Genomic DNA, 13,388 nt, shown 5'->3' with positions numbered 1-13,388 from the left:
CACTGCTGTTTCTCTGACACGCACGCGTTTCACATAAGAGTCAGACCGGAGATAAATGCCTTTTAAAATTGTGAGGCTGCACGAAGTGTGTTTATTTTATTTTATTTTATTTTTTTCTCTAGAAGTAGATGCATTTTTCCTTTTGAAAGGACAAAATGTAGTATAATGTTTATGGCTGGTTTTCTCTGCTTAGATTTACTGAGAAGGGGAACTTGGAAGTCCTGCTTTTCACTATTCAGAGCAAGATGAGGGCCAATAACCAGAAGGTCTACATGCCCCGGGAGGGGAAGCTCATCTCTGACATTAACAAGGTAAAACCGATCCATCTGGCCTCCTTCATGGTCCCTGCCCTCCTGTGTGGGCGCCAGCCTCCTGTAGGTTTTCAGGTTCTATCAGTGGGTCTTGATTGCTAAGAGATCCTGGCCTGCTGAGTTGATAAGCGGCAGTCATTGCTCACATAGTGTTGAGGGTCAAGGGAGTGCTTGTGGTGGTTTGGGGGCAGGTGGCTGGTGGTGTGTGTGTGTGTGTGTTAGATTTTATCAAACCAGGTTCAACCTGTGTACCTTGTCACTCAGATACATAATCAGTTTACCTGTCATTTGTCTCAGGCAATTGGCTCAAACATCTTTAAATTGCAGAAGGGAGAATTCAAAACCTTATTTCCTGTATCTGGAATCCCTAGAGGTTAGGGCTTAGGATTTTGACTCCTTCCGTCAAGAAGCTGTCAAAAAATTTGTTTCCATGCCTGTTACATCTGCAATTACAGAATTTCATGGTGGGCATTATTTCCAAGCAGAAATCTGAAAAATCTAGAACTGTGGTCAGTTGTACACATTTAGATTCTTTTAAGTGGAATTTTTTTTTAATGTGAAGTAAGATATATTTCATAGGAATGAATTTATTAATTGGTGAGTATTTTGGAAAAAAATACTCCGATACGTGAATTAAAAATAAGTGACTTCGGGCTTCCCTGGTGGCGCAGTGGTTGAGAGTCCGCCTGACGACGCAGGGGACACGCGTTCGTGCCCCGGTCTGGGAGGATCCCGCATGCCGCGGAGCAGCTGGGCCCGTGAGCCATGGCCGCCAAGCCTGTGCGTCCAGAGCCTGTGCTCCGCAACGGGAGAGACCACAACAGTGAGAGGCCCGCGTACCGAAAAAAAAAAAAAAAAATAAGTGACTGCAGGGCTTCCCTGGTGGCGCAGTGGTTGAGAGTCCACCTGCCGACGCAGGGGACACGGGTTCGTGCCCCATTCCGGGAGGATCCCACATGCCGTGGAGCGGCTGGGCCCGTGAGCCATGGCCGCTGAGCCTGCGCATCCGGAGCCTGTGCTCCGCAACGGGAGAGGCCACAATAGTGAGAGGCCCGCGTACCGCAAAAAAATAAAAAAGTTACTTCAGAGTGGGGTGAATGAGAGATTCATAATAGGATTTTTTAGAAGATGTCATTTATCTTTTTTACATCAGAGCAGTTGAAGATACTTTGCTTCCTCTCAATTAAAGTTAAGGGCTTTGTAACTTAGTTACATTGCTCCATATCTACACTGTTTTGTTTCCCAGATGTGACATAGGATCTTTAGATTTAGATAGGGGAGAGTGTTCCCATGGGGCTCAACTGAGAGAAAATGATTTTTTTCCCAAGGCTTAAGAGTCAGTGAGGTTGGGAATGGGATTTCCCTTTTAAGTTCTCACGTCTTTTTGAGAAGCACTGGCTGTTAACTGCAGCCTAGGATTGTTCCTTGAACGTAGCAGGAAACTGTTCTCTTTCATTTCTGTAGGCCTGGGAAAGACTGGAAAAAGCGGAACATGAGCGAGAACTGGCCCTGCGGAACGAGCTCATAAGACAGGAGAAACTGGAACAGCTCGCCCGCAGATTTGACCGCAAGGCAGCTATGAGGGAAACCTGGCTGAGCGAGAACCAGCGTCTGGTGTCCCAGGTACTGCTCTAGAACAGTGTTCAAGAAGACTGCTCCCAGGGTCCGCTAGAACCTAGACCACACTCAGGGGCCCTAGGACAGCTGTTTGTCAACATCCAGTATCCTGAAGCAGCTGTCAAGTCATCTCACCCACTTCCCATGAAGAGGATGTTTATAATTTCTAATACATTTTCTCTTCTATTTACCTAACTTTTTATAGATCTGGAAGTAGCTCAGAGTTTGTTTAGAGCCAGTGAGTGTGTGTGAACCGTTCATATTTAAAAATTTCTTTCTCCCAGTCTTTGGCCTTCAAGGCAGCTAGACTGGCCATGAAATAAGTAAGTGGCTTCTTTTCTACTTGGCTTAACCAAAGCCATCTCCTGCTCCAGTCTTGTAAGTCGGGTGCTACCTATGTGCTGCACCCCTCTGTAAAGTGAGAAGTTGCTGGTTTGCTTTGGGGACAGCATTTGAGCCCAAGCACAGTTCTAAGGGCCCTCAGGAAGGCGGAGATCAGCGGGGGTCGGGACTCGGGAGTCGGCGTTTGGCTTTGGGACCCCTCCGCCAAAGATTAAGGGGAGTGCCCAGGAATCCACCTCCGTTTTCTGTTTCTTTGTTCCAAATTGGATGGCTTTTGAATTTTGTGCTTCTTTTCTTTTCGTTCCCTTTTCTCTTAGGACAACTTTGGATTTGACCTTCCCGCAGTCGAGGCTGCCACGAAAAAGCACGAGGCTATTGAGACGGACATTGCCGCGTACGAGGAGCGCGTGCAGGCCGTGGTGGCCGTGGCCAGGGAGCTGGAAGCGGAGAACTACCACGACATCAAGCGCATTGCGGCGAGGAAGGACAACGTCATCCGGCTCTGGGAGTACCTGCTGGAGCTGCTCAGGGCCCGGCGGCAGCGCCTCGAGATGAACCTGGGGCTGCAGAAGATATTCCAGGAAATGCTCTACATTATGGACTGGATGGATGAAATGAAGGTAAAACGTGCCTGCATGGAGGCCCGAGCCCATCCAGTCAGGCCTCTCTCGTCTGGGATCCGCCCACTAACCCCCCAACACACAGCCATGCCCCTGGTCTGATCGCCCACTTATAGCCGGAGAAGGGCCATGTCACCCACGGAAAGGTTGTTAGCTCACAAGTTAAATGAGACGTGAAGTGAGAAGAAGTTGTGACGAAGGTCAGTTCCATAGCTGGAGGGCTGCTGCTGTGACTCAGGTCTGATTTAGGAATATCCCGTGGTAGGGGGTCAATCAAATTGTGGTCTTCTGTGGTTTTAACTTTTTAGAGTTGGGGCTACCTTTCCGTCTCGTTGGTCTATGTGTGAGTGGCTCTGCTTTGGGGAGAGGCCAGGCGGGTGGTACGGAAGAGTAGTAGGCAGTGTGAACAGAGCGCATCCCGGGAACCAGGCAGCCAGCGTTCAGATGGTGAGCGCCGGAGCTTCCCGATCTCCTTGAGCCTCCTTCCTTCACCTGTAAGCGGAGAGCTTACTTACCATCTGCCGCATCTACCTCATCCGGTTATAGCGAGAATTACGTGCAAGCTGTGTGTGTGTATCACAGGACGGCGCGCTGGTTGGAGAGGGCTGCCAGTGCCGATTTGTGCCTCCCCTCCTTTACTGGCAGCTCTGGGCATGGTGTTCCCAGCTTCCCCCCAACCCAGGAAGAGGCCTGCCGTTGTGCCGTAGTCCCGTGCCTGTCCGTGTCCTCTGATGCCTGCCGTTGTGCCGTAGTCCCGTGCCTGTCCGTGTCCTCTGATGGAAGCTCATCCGTGTCAAGCAGTTCTCCAGCTGGCAGGCCTTTAGCCACATAGCTAGGACAGAACAGGGCCGATTTCAGGCCGTACCGTGAAGCCTCCTTTATCTCAACACGCCGTGTTCCCTGCCTTGACCTCACGCGAGGGATTTCCTTCCTGGGATGTAAGCCCTTGTCCTTTGCTTACCTCTTGAGCTCTTCCTGGCAGGGGGAGCAAGGTCACTTCATACCATGAGTTTCCCCTCTTATTGTCCCAGGTTTATGATGTTCTCATGTATGGTCTGTCTTGAGCTCTTAAAATAGAAATGTTCATAAAATCTAGCAGAGATGTGCTTTTCATTTTAGAATTCGTCATGCACTTTATAATTCCAATTGGGCCAGAGACTTCCTCATAAGTAAGAATGAAGTAGAAATTCCATCTGGAGAGGATGTGTGATGAGGGCCCCAAATTGGGCTGATGGAAAAAAATGAAAGAAAATATTAGTGGGTCCAAACTTAAACCAGAGATGTTGCTCGGGACCTCCTAAGCATGACAGTCACCTGACCCTGTTCTTATTTGGTTAGAGATGTAGTTTGTAAGCTTTTCAACTAGGTGTTTCTCCCGTGGATTGTGTAAGTATGGCAGAGGTGTACCAATGAGCTCGCAGGTGAGGAGAGCATCCAGTTGAGGGGTCAGCAACTTCTAGGAGACGTCTTTAAACTCTGACATGAAACAGCTCTGTTACCTTTATCTTATCTTCTTGAATGGTTGTTATTGCAGGCACTTCCTTCTTGGAGGCTCAGTTTATATTTCATACTGGTTTCTCCTCTCTTTTTTTTTTTCTTTTTTCTGTTCTTTACTTTTTAGTATAGGTTTGACTTCTTATTCCAAGGTAGATTGGTCATTAGTTTATAACGTCTCTCCTGCTACAGTCTTCTGGGTTTGTTTTGCTCTGGTTTGCATGCCATCATCTCCCCCTAAAGGTATGGGGAGGATGGCCGGCTGGAGGGAGGGTGCAGCTTGGTTGGTGGTTCCCATCCCGTCCAAAGATTATGAGACGCTGACATCAAGGTTGTACTCATGGATGCCTTTTTTGTTGCCTCTTGCGCGCAGGTGCTATTATTGTCTCAAGACTATGGCAAACACTTGCTCGGCGTGGAAGACCTGTTACAGAAGCACGCCCTGGTTGAAGCGGACATTGGCATCCAGGCAGAGCGGGTGAGAGGTGTCAATGCCTCCGCCCAGAAGTTTGCAACAGACGGGGAAGGTAAAGACAGACCGTTCCAGATGTTACCCCCTCGTCACCAGAAGTCCATCTCCAGAGACGTAGATGGGTTATGTGTGGCAGTGGGACCTTTAAAGTTACCTTGCTATCGTGGGTTCCCAGTGGGCTGTGTCGTGGGTATAATGAGATGCAGTAGGGTGGCCTTCCATTACGTTTTAACTCTGTCTTGCCATTCTGAAATGGACCTGTCTTTTCCTTCCGTACTCGAGTGCTGGTTGGTTTTTAGTGGCTTGATGTTGGCCACTGAAATCTGCCAGACCACACTCTGCACACCGATAGCCTGGTGTGTCTCTCAGACACCTCATGGCTTTCACACCTGGCTGTGCATATCTTTGTTTAAAGGATGTTTGGAAGGATTTGGTTTTGTTCTGTTTTAGAAACAATTAAATGCAGCTGCCTTCTTTCTTACAATTTACCTGCTATTTTTGGTTCCTAAGTGATCAAAAAAAATAATGCTTGGGGCAAAAAAAAAAAAAAAAAAGTAGCAGTTATCCTTGCCTCTCCCTCCTCATCCAGTCAGGGTTTTAGAAGGTACTCCATTGCCCCGTAACGTGGCCCTGCCCTTAGCGTAAACTGGTGATCTAGGAGGGAGAGCGGGGGTGTAGCCGACTGCCTGCAGACGCGCAGGAGCCTGTGCTGCCGCTGTCACACCCACGTGCCCGCCTTGGTGTTAAACAGGTTACAAGCCCTGCGACCCCCAGGTGATCCGAGACCGCGTGGCCCACATGGAGTTCTGTTATCAAGAGCTTTGCCAGCTGGCGGCCGAGCGCCGGGCCCGCCTGGAAGAGTCCCGCCGCCTCTGGAAGTTCTTCTGGGAGATGGCCGAGGAGGAAGGCTGGATCCGGGAGAAGGAGAAGATCCTGTCCTCCGACGACTACGGCAAGGACCTCACCAGTGTCGTGCGGCTGCTCAGCAAGCACCGGGCGTTCGAGGACGAGATGAGCGGCCGCAGCGGCCACTTCGAGCAGGCCATCAAGGAGGGCGAAGACATGATCGCCGAGGAGCACTTCGGGTCGGAGAAGATCCGGGAGCGGATCGCCTACATTCGCGAGCAGTGGGCCCACCTGGAGCAGCTCTCGGCCATCCGCAAGAAGCGCCTGGAGGAGGCCTCGCTGCTGCACCAGTTCCAGGCGGACGCCGACGACATCGACGCCTGGATGCTGGACATCCTCAAGATCGTCTCCAGCAGCGACGTGGGCCACGACGAGTACTCCACCCAGTCCCTGGTCAAGAAGCACAAGGACGTGGCAGAGGAGATCGCCAACTACCGGCCCACCATCGACTCGCTGCACGAGCAGGCCGGCGCCCTCCCCCAGGAGCATGCCGAGTCTCCCGACGTGCAGGGCCGACTGGCGGGCATCGAGGAGCGCTACAAGGAGGTGGCCGAGCTGACGCGGCTGCGGAAGCAGGCGCTGCAGGACACCCTGGCCCTGTACAAGATGTTCAGCGAGGCCGGCGCCTGCGAGCTCTGGATCGACGAGAAGGAGCAGTGGCTCGACAACATGCAGATCCCAGAGAAGCTGGAGGACCTGGAGGTCATCCAGCACAGGTGAGCGGGTGCCGCGGGGACACCGGCCCTCCCGCCCCTCGCAGCCGAGGTGACCGAGCAGGTGACCTCCCTGTTGAATTGCCTTTGCAGATTCGAGAGCCTAGAGCCAGAGATGAACAACCAGGCTTCCCGGGTGGCGGTGGTGAACCAGATCGCCCGGCAGCTGATGCACAGCGGCCACCCGAGCGAGAAGGAGATCAAGGCCCAGCAGGACAAGCTCAACACGAGGTAAGCGTGAGACAGGGGGCGGGCCAGCTCCCTGTGAGCCAGGCCGGAATGGCCAGGCCGCCTGCTGAGCCTTGCGGTCAGGAATTTCCTGCACAGGGTCACTGACACTGTGGCGCTGATGTCATGATGTCGGCATCTGCCTTTCGACACACCCTGGTTTTTCAAGAAGTGTCCCTGAGAAAGAGGCGGGGGGGGGGGGGAGTGACATCATTCGGGGCAGCCCCTCCCGATGTGGGAAGCGAGGGCCTGGGTGTGAGACCTGTGCCCAGCCTGCTGGATCACGGCATCAAGGCGGCACCTGTCCTGTGTCTTTTAAAATGATTTCTGGAACAGGGTTTTAGCATGTTTGAGATGTAATTGGTGGACGAAAGTCCTGATTATCAAGGTGGACCTTTGTCCTGGTCTTATCTTTCTGTTGAATAAATACGTTTGAGTAGGTCGTGGTGGCAAGCTGGCCTTGGTTCTGAGGCCTTGGGTGTGGGAAACGTTCATTAGGTGCCGCTCGGAGATGAGTAAAATGTGCATCGCAGACATGAATTAAGTGACTCTTTGGGGGACGGGTGTGTTGTCACTGCTGACTTTGCAGCTCCTTTGACAAGTCCCCCCTCTTGTCAGGCTCTTTCCCGATTATAGTGTGTCTCTGAGCTGTTTCGATGGTGATATTAGGTGTCCATATACTGAGGGAGATGATTTTCCAAAACGCATGTAGTCAAAGCAAAGTTGGAGGGGGAGTCGCAGCTTCGACCGTCACTGTTAATTTCCTCGTCCAGCCGTGAGCTTCCGACCTCTCTCCCATTCTTCTCTCTCCTCCGCCCCTGCACCCACAGGTGGAGTCAGTTCAGGGAGCTGGTGGACCGGAAGAAGGACGCTCTCCTCTCCGCCCTGAGCATCCAGAACTACCACCTCGAGTGCAACGAAACCAAGTCCTGGATTCGGGAAAAGACCAAGGTCATCGAATCCACCCAGGACCTGGGCAACGACCTGGCAGGAGTCATGGCCCTGCAGCGCAAGCTGACCGGCATGGAGCGGGACCTGGTGGCCATCGAGGCAAAGCTGAGCGACCTGCAGAAGGAGGCCGAGAAGCTGGAGTCGGAGCACCCCGACCAGGCCCAGGCCATCCTGTCTCGGCTGGCCGAGATCAGCGACGTGTGGGAGGAGATGAAGACCACGCTGAAGAACCGCGAGGCCTCCTTGGGAGAGGCCAGCAAGCTGCAGCAGTTCCTGCGGGACCTGGACGACTTCCAGTCCTGGCTCTCCAGGACCCAGACGGCCATCGCCTCGGAGGACATGCCCAACACCCTGACCGAGGCTGAGAAGCTCCTCACGCAGCACGAGAACATCAAAAACGAGATCGACAACTATGAGGAGGACTACCAGAAGATGAGGGACATGGGCGAGATGGTCACCCAGGGCCAGACCGACGCCCAGTACATGTTCTTGCGGCAGCGGCTGCAGGCCCTGGACACTGGGTGGAATGAGCTCCACAAGATGTGGGAGAACAGGCAGAACCTTCTCTCCCAGTCCCACGCCTACCAGCAGTTCCTGCGGGACACGAAGCAGGCCGAAGCCTTCCTGAACAACCAGGTAACGTCCCTCCTTGCCTTGGCTCCCTTCCTGTCGGAGCAGGGGCCCTGGCTGCCTTTGGAGGCACTTCTGCCAGGGCTGCCGGTTTCAACCTCACCTGTGGGAAGTGAGAAGAATAATGGAAAGACACTTGTTTTTTCCTGACATCTAAGGCACTGAAACCCATCACAACGTAGTAGGGGATAGAGCTGAAGATGTCCACAGGGGCTCTCTTGCCTTGCAGAGTACAGTTCCACTGCAGTGACGGTCGAGGACCTCTTAGTGTGTTCATAGTACGTATGTCCTCATAGTAGTTCATTAAATTAGTGACATTCTGAGAGGTGTTAATTCAATCTCAAAAGTATTGGGTTGGCCAAAAAGTTCGTTCGGGTTTTTCCGTAAGATTACGGAAAAATCCGAACGAACTTTTTGGCCAACCCAGTATTTTAGGGGATTTTTTTCTTTTCTTTCTTTCTTTCTTTTTTTTTCTGAATGGTTCTGTCTTCGTTGCTCTAGAAAGGTCAGGGACTTGACCCAATGACCCAAGGGCAGTGATTAGAGAAAGAGCTAAGGACGGTCGCCAACATTGTGGTTGATAATCCTTCTTAAAAGATTGGGTTTGAATGGTCTGCTGCTGTCACCTTATGGGCACATGAGTGGACCCTTGTGGCTGGTGCACAGACCTTTGTTCACTTCCCTCACTCTCCGGGAAAAAAATAGGAGCATTTAACCACTTAGGGAAATTTAGTCACTTGCGGTGTCCCACTGGGATTTTTTTCCCCTGCCCAACTTTTTGTGTTAACTGACTCCATAGATAATTTCATATAAGTGTGACGAAGCAGTTGTTGCAAAGTATGTTGCGTGGAAATGCAGAATGTAGGAAAGAGTGCTTTTTTGTTGTTGTTCTGAAAGCAAGTTGTATTTCGTGATTTCTCGTCGTGCTCTGATTTTGTTTTTCCCTTTTTAAATAAGGAGTATGTTTTGGCCCATACTGAAATGCCCACCACCTTGGAAGGAGCTGAAGCAGCTATTAAAAAACAAGAGGACTTCATGACCACCATGGACGCCAACGAGGAGAAGATCAATGCGGTCGTGGAGACGGGCCGGAGGCTGGTGAGCGATGGGAACATCAGTTCGGACCGCATCCAGGAGAAGGTGGACTCTATCGATGACAGGTGCGGTGTCCTGAGGTTCTCAAGGGAGTCATACACCCTGGGGCTGTCAAGCCTCTGAGTCACTGGCCAACGTCTTTGGGGCTGTGGGTATAAATTCCCCCAGTGGGCAGGACGTGGGCACCTAGCAAAATTTAATCTACAAAAGAAAGAAAGCCTGAGACGCCAGACTAATTCTTAACCAAAGACTTAGGAGAGCCAGAGTGCTGAGTAGCGGTGGGGTGTGAGCCTTGCCCTGTGAGAGGTGACACGTAGCGTGTCACCCAGTGGGACCCCGAAAGCCAGACGCTTCCCCAGCCAAGCCCACATTCGCCTTCATCCACACAAGACTCCTCTGAGGCCTTTCAGGAGGGGACAGGGAGGAAGGGCAAAGTTGGCTTGTCCCGAGTACCTGGCAGAGGCAAAAGTGAACACCATCAGGCCTTTCTTAGAAAATTGACTTGGGTGATGCTGTAATAGGATCTTTTTCATAATAAGAAAAAAGACTTTTCCTCCTTTTCTGCCAAGGCCTCTCCAAGATGAGATGCTCTTGTTGTATTTTTATTTATTTATTTATTTGCCGTTCCAAAAGATTTTTCTCCCTGGCCAGTGTTCTCTGTTAGACCTTCACGCCTGCCTCTTAACTCTGCCTTGGTTATTACTGAAGTAGGAGGTCTGGGCAGATCTGGCTTGGTTCTGGACTGGCCACTTCTCTCTGGGTGTGGCCCATCTGGGTCAGTCACTGGCCTCTGCTGCAGCTGATCTTCCCCGGTGCCAGGGAGCCCTGGGCCAGATTTAAGGGCTCGTTGTGAGACTGATGTCACCGAGAAACAGCCTCTTCCTCAAGGGTTCTCCGGCCTTCAAGTGCAGTGAAGAGGAAGAACTTCTTGCTGAGAGCGTTTCCTTACTTACCTTCTTACCATGTCTGAGAGGGTCTCCTGGGACCCTGGGCCAGATGAACGTTTTACAGTGTGCAGTGGAGAGGGGAATTACTCTTGCCCTGTAAAGACTGAGCTCCTGCCTTTAACCAGTCTGTGCTTTGCACTGATTCGGATCCTAAACCGTATGCTCTCAGGCTGGTACTATGGAATAGGATGTAAGGTATATTAATTATAATTTTGTATCTGTTGCTTTTAAAACAGCTACGAAAAAGAAAAAGAAAAAAAATCCCTCCACCAAGCCCTTCTTCAATAAGTGTGAGAAACAAGGATTGGGCAAGACAGGCTTAACCTGGAGGAGAAGGAATTTCTTTTCTCTTAATGCTAAATCTCATGTTGTTTTGTAAACATGATACACCATGTTCTTCCATGTTAGGTGCACACAGCTGGTTTCCTGAAGGCAGGCCGGGCCGCTGAGGACACTTGTGTTCAGGCAGGCGTGCAGCTGCCTGGCAGCTTCCTCAGTGTGTTTATCCGTCCCCTGATGCTGCAGCTGCAAGGGCTTGTTGGAAGCAGGTGACTCTGTCAAGACCGGAGGCTCCTGGATGTGAGGGAATGCTTCAGCAGCTCTCAAGTGCGGCTTAACCTTCCTTTTGTCCTTGACTGAGAGCCTGGGCCCGTGGGGTTCCAAGGCCTCCTGGGGATTTCTGTTGTTAAAAAAGCATTGGGAAGAAGATTCCCTGCTATCCGTAAGCGTAAGAGAGATGGAAGGGGGACGGGGCTTTCCGGTGATCTGCCCTCAGGAGGACTACATTTTCTTATTTTCCTCAGCACGTGTTAACCGAATTCTGGTTTCACTTTAATATCCCCAGAGGCCTCAAGATCTGAAACTTGACCCCAGAGGACACTGGTCTGTTATAAAAAATATACAAATCTGAGTTCCAGGTGGTGTCAGGGCACATGCTAAGTAAATATCTTAACTCTTCGGATCTGATCCCCGTCCAGAAACATTCTGACGCTCCCGTGAAGCTATTTTTGTAGAAAGCAGAATCATCATAACCTGCTTACGTTCTGGAAATCTCGTCGATTACCACTGAAGTTTGTTGAGAAGAAGAAGTACTAGAACAGAGACGCTGACTCTTAACAGATGTGGGTGGGGCATGAGTGGCCTTTAAAGGGCTTGTGACTGGGTGGAAAGGAGCCTGCTGTCCAAGCCTGCTCAGGGGGGTGTGAACGGGTGAGCTTCCTGGCTCAGAGGGAAATTCCAGCCCCAGTGCAGTCCTGGGAGAAAAGGAAAAGTGTCCAGTTTCATAAAGCCAGACCTGATCTCACATGGGAGAAAAAGCTTAAAAATCACCAACCCACTTTACTTAGGTACCTGTGGTTCTTTATTTTCCGTAAGAACCACAGTTAAGCCCAATATCTGCCTCATGTGGTGAGGAGCCTTTCAGTCTCATTATAGGGGTAGGTGGTGAGAGATGGAAAGAAAGCAAGACATTTAACCTTGCCCCAAAGAGCACTCTTAGGAGTGTGGGAAGCTACGGCCAAGTTTAAGAAGGTCCTTCCCTCTAATTAAATCCACAATCACCCCTTGAAAGACCTTCCCAAGTTTCGCTTCCCGTGAATACCGTTGGTGACCACTAGTGCACAGTTAAGCCGTGCTCACTTCTCTCGAGGGTTTTCTGAAGCAGCGACCACCTCAGCTGCCTGTGTAGCTGTTTTTCATCCCGCAGAGCACATCGCTCAGAGGCCGTCCTCATGCCCCCCTGATCTGTGTTGTTTGGACCTGAGGCCTTAAATCGCCATTTGGCCTTTCCCTCCTTCATGCACCCACCGAAAGAGGAAAATTGTCCAGGCAGAAGTCCACCGGGCACGTGTGAGTCTTGATTATGTAAGAGAGACATTCAAGATTCCGTCCGGTGGTATTTCTCTCTTAGTAAATTTTCCCAGCGTTTGAAGTTATTTTTACTCCTATTATTTCTACGAGCTTCAAAGTCGCATGTCCTGGTTTAACTGCCCATGTCTCTGTTTACTCCTTGCCATCGTAGCATTTTTGTGTGACGCCGGGGAAGGGAACGGGAACTTACATCCAAGGCCTTTGGCTAAAGGCAGGACTCTTGCATTTTGTGACTTAACTCCAACTCAAATTACCTTCCTCCTGAAGGTTTGCTTTATTTGCTCTCTTTCTCTTAAACCCCCCCTACAAATAGTGACTGGAATTTGAGGATTGGGAACTTGAAGAACTTTTCTTGACATTCCTTCCCCACCCACATTTTTAGATGACTAATTCCTTTAGTCCGAGATCACTAACAATCTTTAAAACACATTTTTTTTAAAATTTTTGATCTTTGAGAAAGGATAGCAATGAAGTGAAGGGGCTTTGGCCTTTTATTTTTTATTATAAAAGCCACAATGTTAAAAATTCGGAGGGGAGGTGGAAACTACTACTTTTTAATCTCACCCTCAGCACATGCCATTTTAGTTTTTGCTTTTCCAATTTGTGCCTTGGAGTTTTGTATCATTGGCTGTGCATAAACTCTCTTCATTTAGCATTATATGAGAAGTACTTTTCTGTTGTTGTATTTTGCCTAAGTGGTATAAACATATCATAATAAACAATAATACCTGACGGCATTATTTCCATTCATGCTATTGCTGTGTTCTGTAGTCGCCGGTACCCGTAGGAACAGAGGGCATTTCCCTTTGGTCCCCAGGCAAGATGGTAGCTACAATGCTGCCACTGTCCCTTGTTGCCAGCAGCCACTGCAGGCCCGTGTGACACATGCTTCACTGTAAGGTCTTTCTTGCCCTTGAAGAAGGTTCTTTAAAAGCCAGTTGGCATGAGGTGCTCCCTGAGCTGCCCTTTCTTGGTGTTGTAGAGAATCAGAGGTCGTGTTCTTCCTCCCTGCCATGGGGGCAGGCAGGGCTGGTTGAGAGACCTTGCCCAGGCACTGCAGCAAGAAATTGCTTTGGGAATTGGAATGAAAAACCAAACCTCCCCATCTGCACCCTTCCTTTGCCCTTCTTCGCACCCTTCGCTTTGGCTGGCTGGCGCTTGGGCTCCTTGGGAAGATGGGAGAGCTGTGTTAC

At 50.5% G+C, this 13,388-nt stretch overlaps 1 protein-coding gene across 5 annotated transcripts in view; it reads left to right on the top strand.

The window, feature by feature from the left end:
- SPTBN1 (spectrin beta, non-erythrocytic 1) overlaps window positions 1-13,388 on the top strand; it is a 197,269-nt gene that overhangs the window by 151,307 nt on the left and 32,574 nt on the right. For all 5 annotated transcript variants that reach the window (XM_067705053.1, XM_067705052.1, XM_067705054.1 and 2 more), the window contains 8 exons: window positions 194-311; window positions 1,776-1,934; window positions 2,588-2,890; window positions 4,758-4,911; window positions 5,608-6,478; window positions 6,569-6,706; window positions 7,534-8,290; window positions 9,242-9,444. In XM_067705053.1, coding sequence (XP_067561154.1) covers window positions 194-311; window positions 1,776-1,934; window positions 2,588-2,890; window positions 4,758-4,911; window positions 5,608-6,478; window positions 6,569-6,706; window positions 7,534-8,290; window positions 9,242-9,444 — 2,703 coding nt within the window. The remainder of the gene's footprint in view (window positions 1-193; window positions 312-1,775; window positions 1,935-2,587; window positions 2,891-4,757; window positions 4,912-5,607; window positions 6,479-6,568; window positions 6,707-7,533; window positions 8,291-9,241; window positions 9,445-13,388) is intronic.

Source organism: Pseudorca crassidens, chromosome 14 (genome assembly GCF_039906515.1).
Source record: "Pseudorca crassidens isolate mPseCra1 chromosome 14, mPseCra1.hap1, whole genome shotgun sequence".
Lineage (NCBI taxonomy): Eukaryota > Metazoa > Chordata > Mammalia > Artiodactyla > Delphinidae > Pseudorca > Pseudorca crassidens.
The sequence above is the reverse complement of the archived record's forward strand: the minus strand, read 5'-3'. Positions and strand labels throughout refer to the sequence as shown.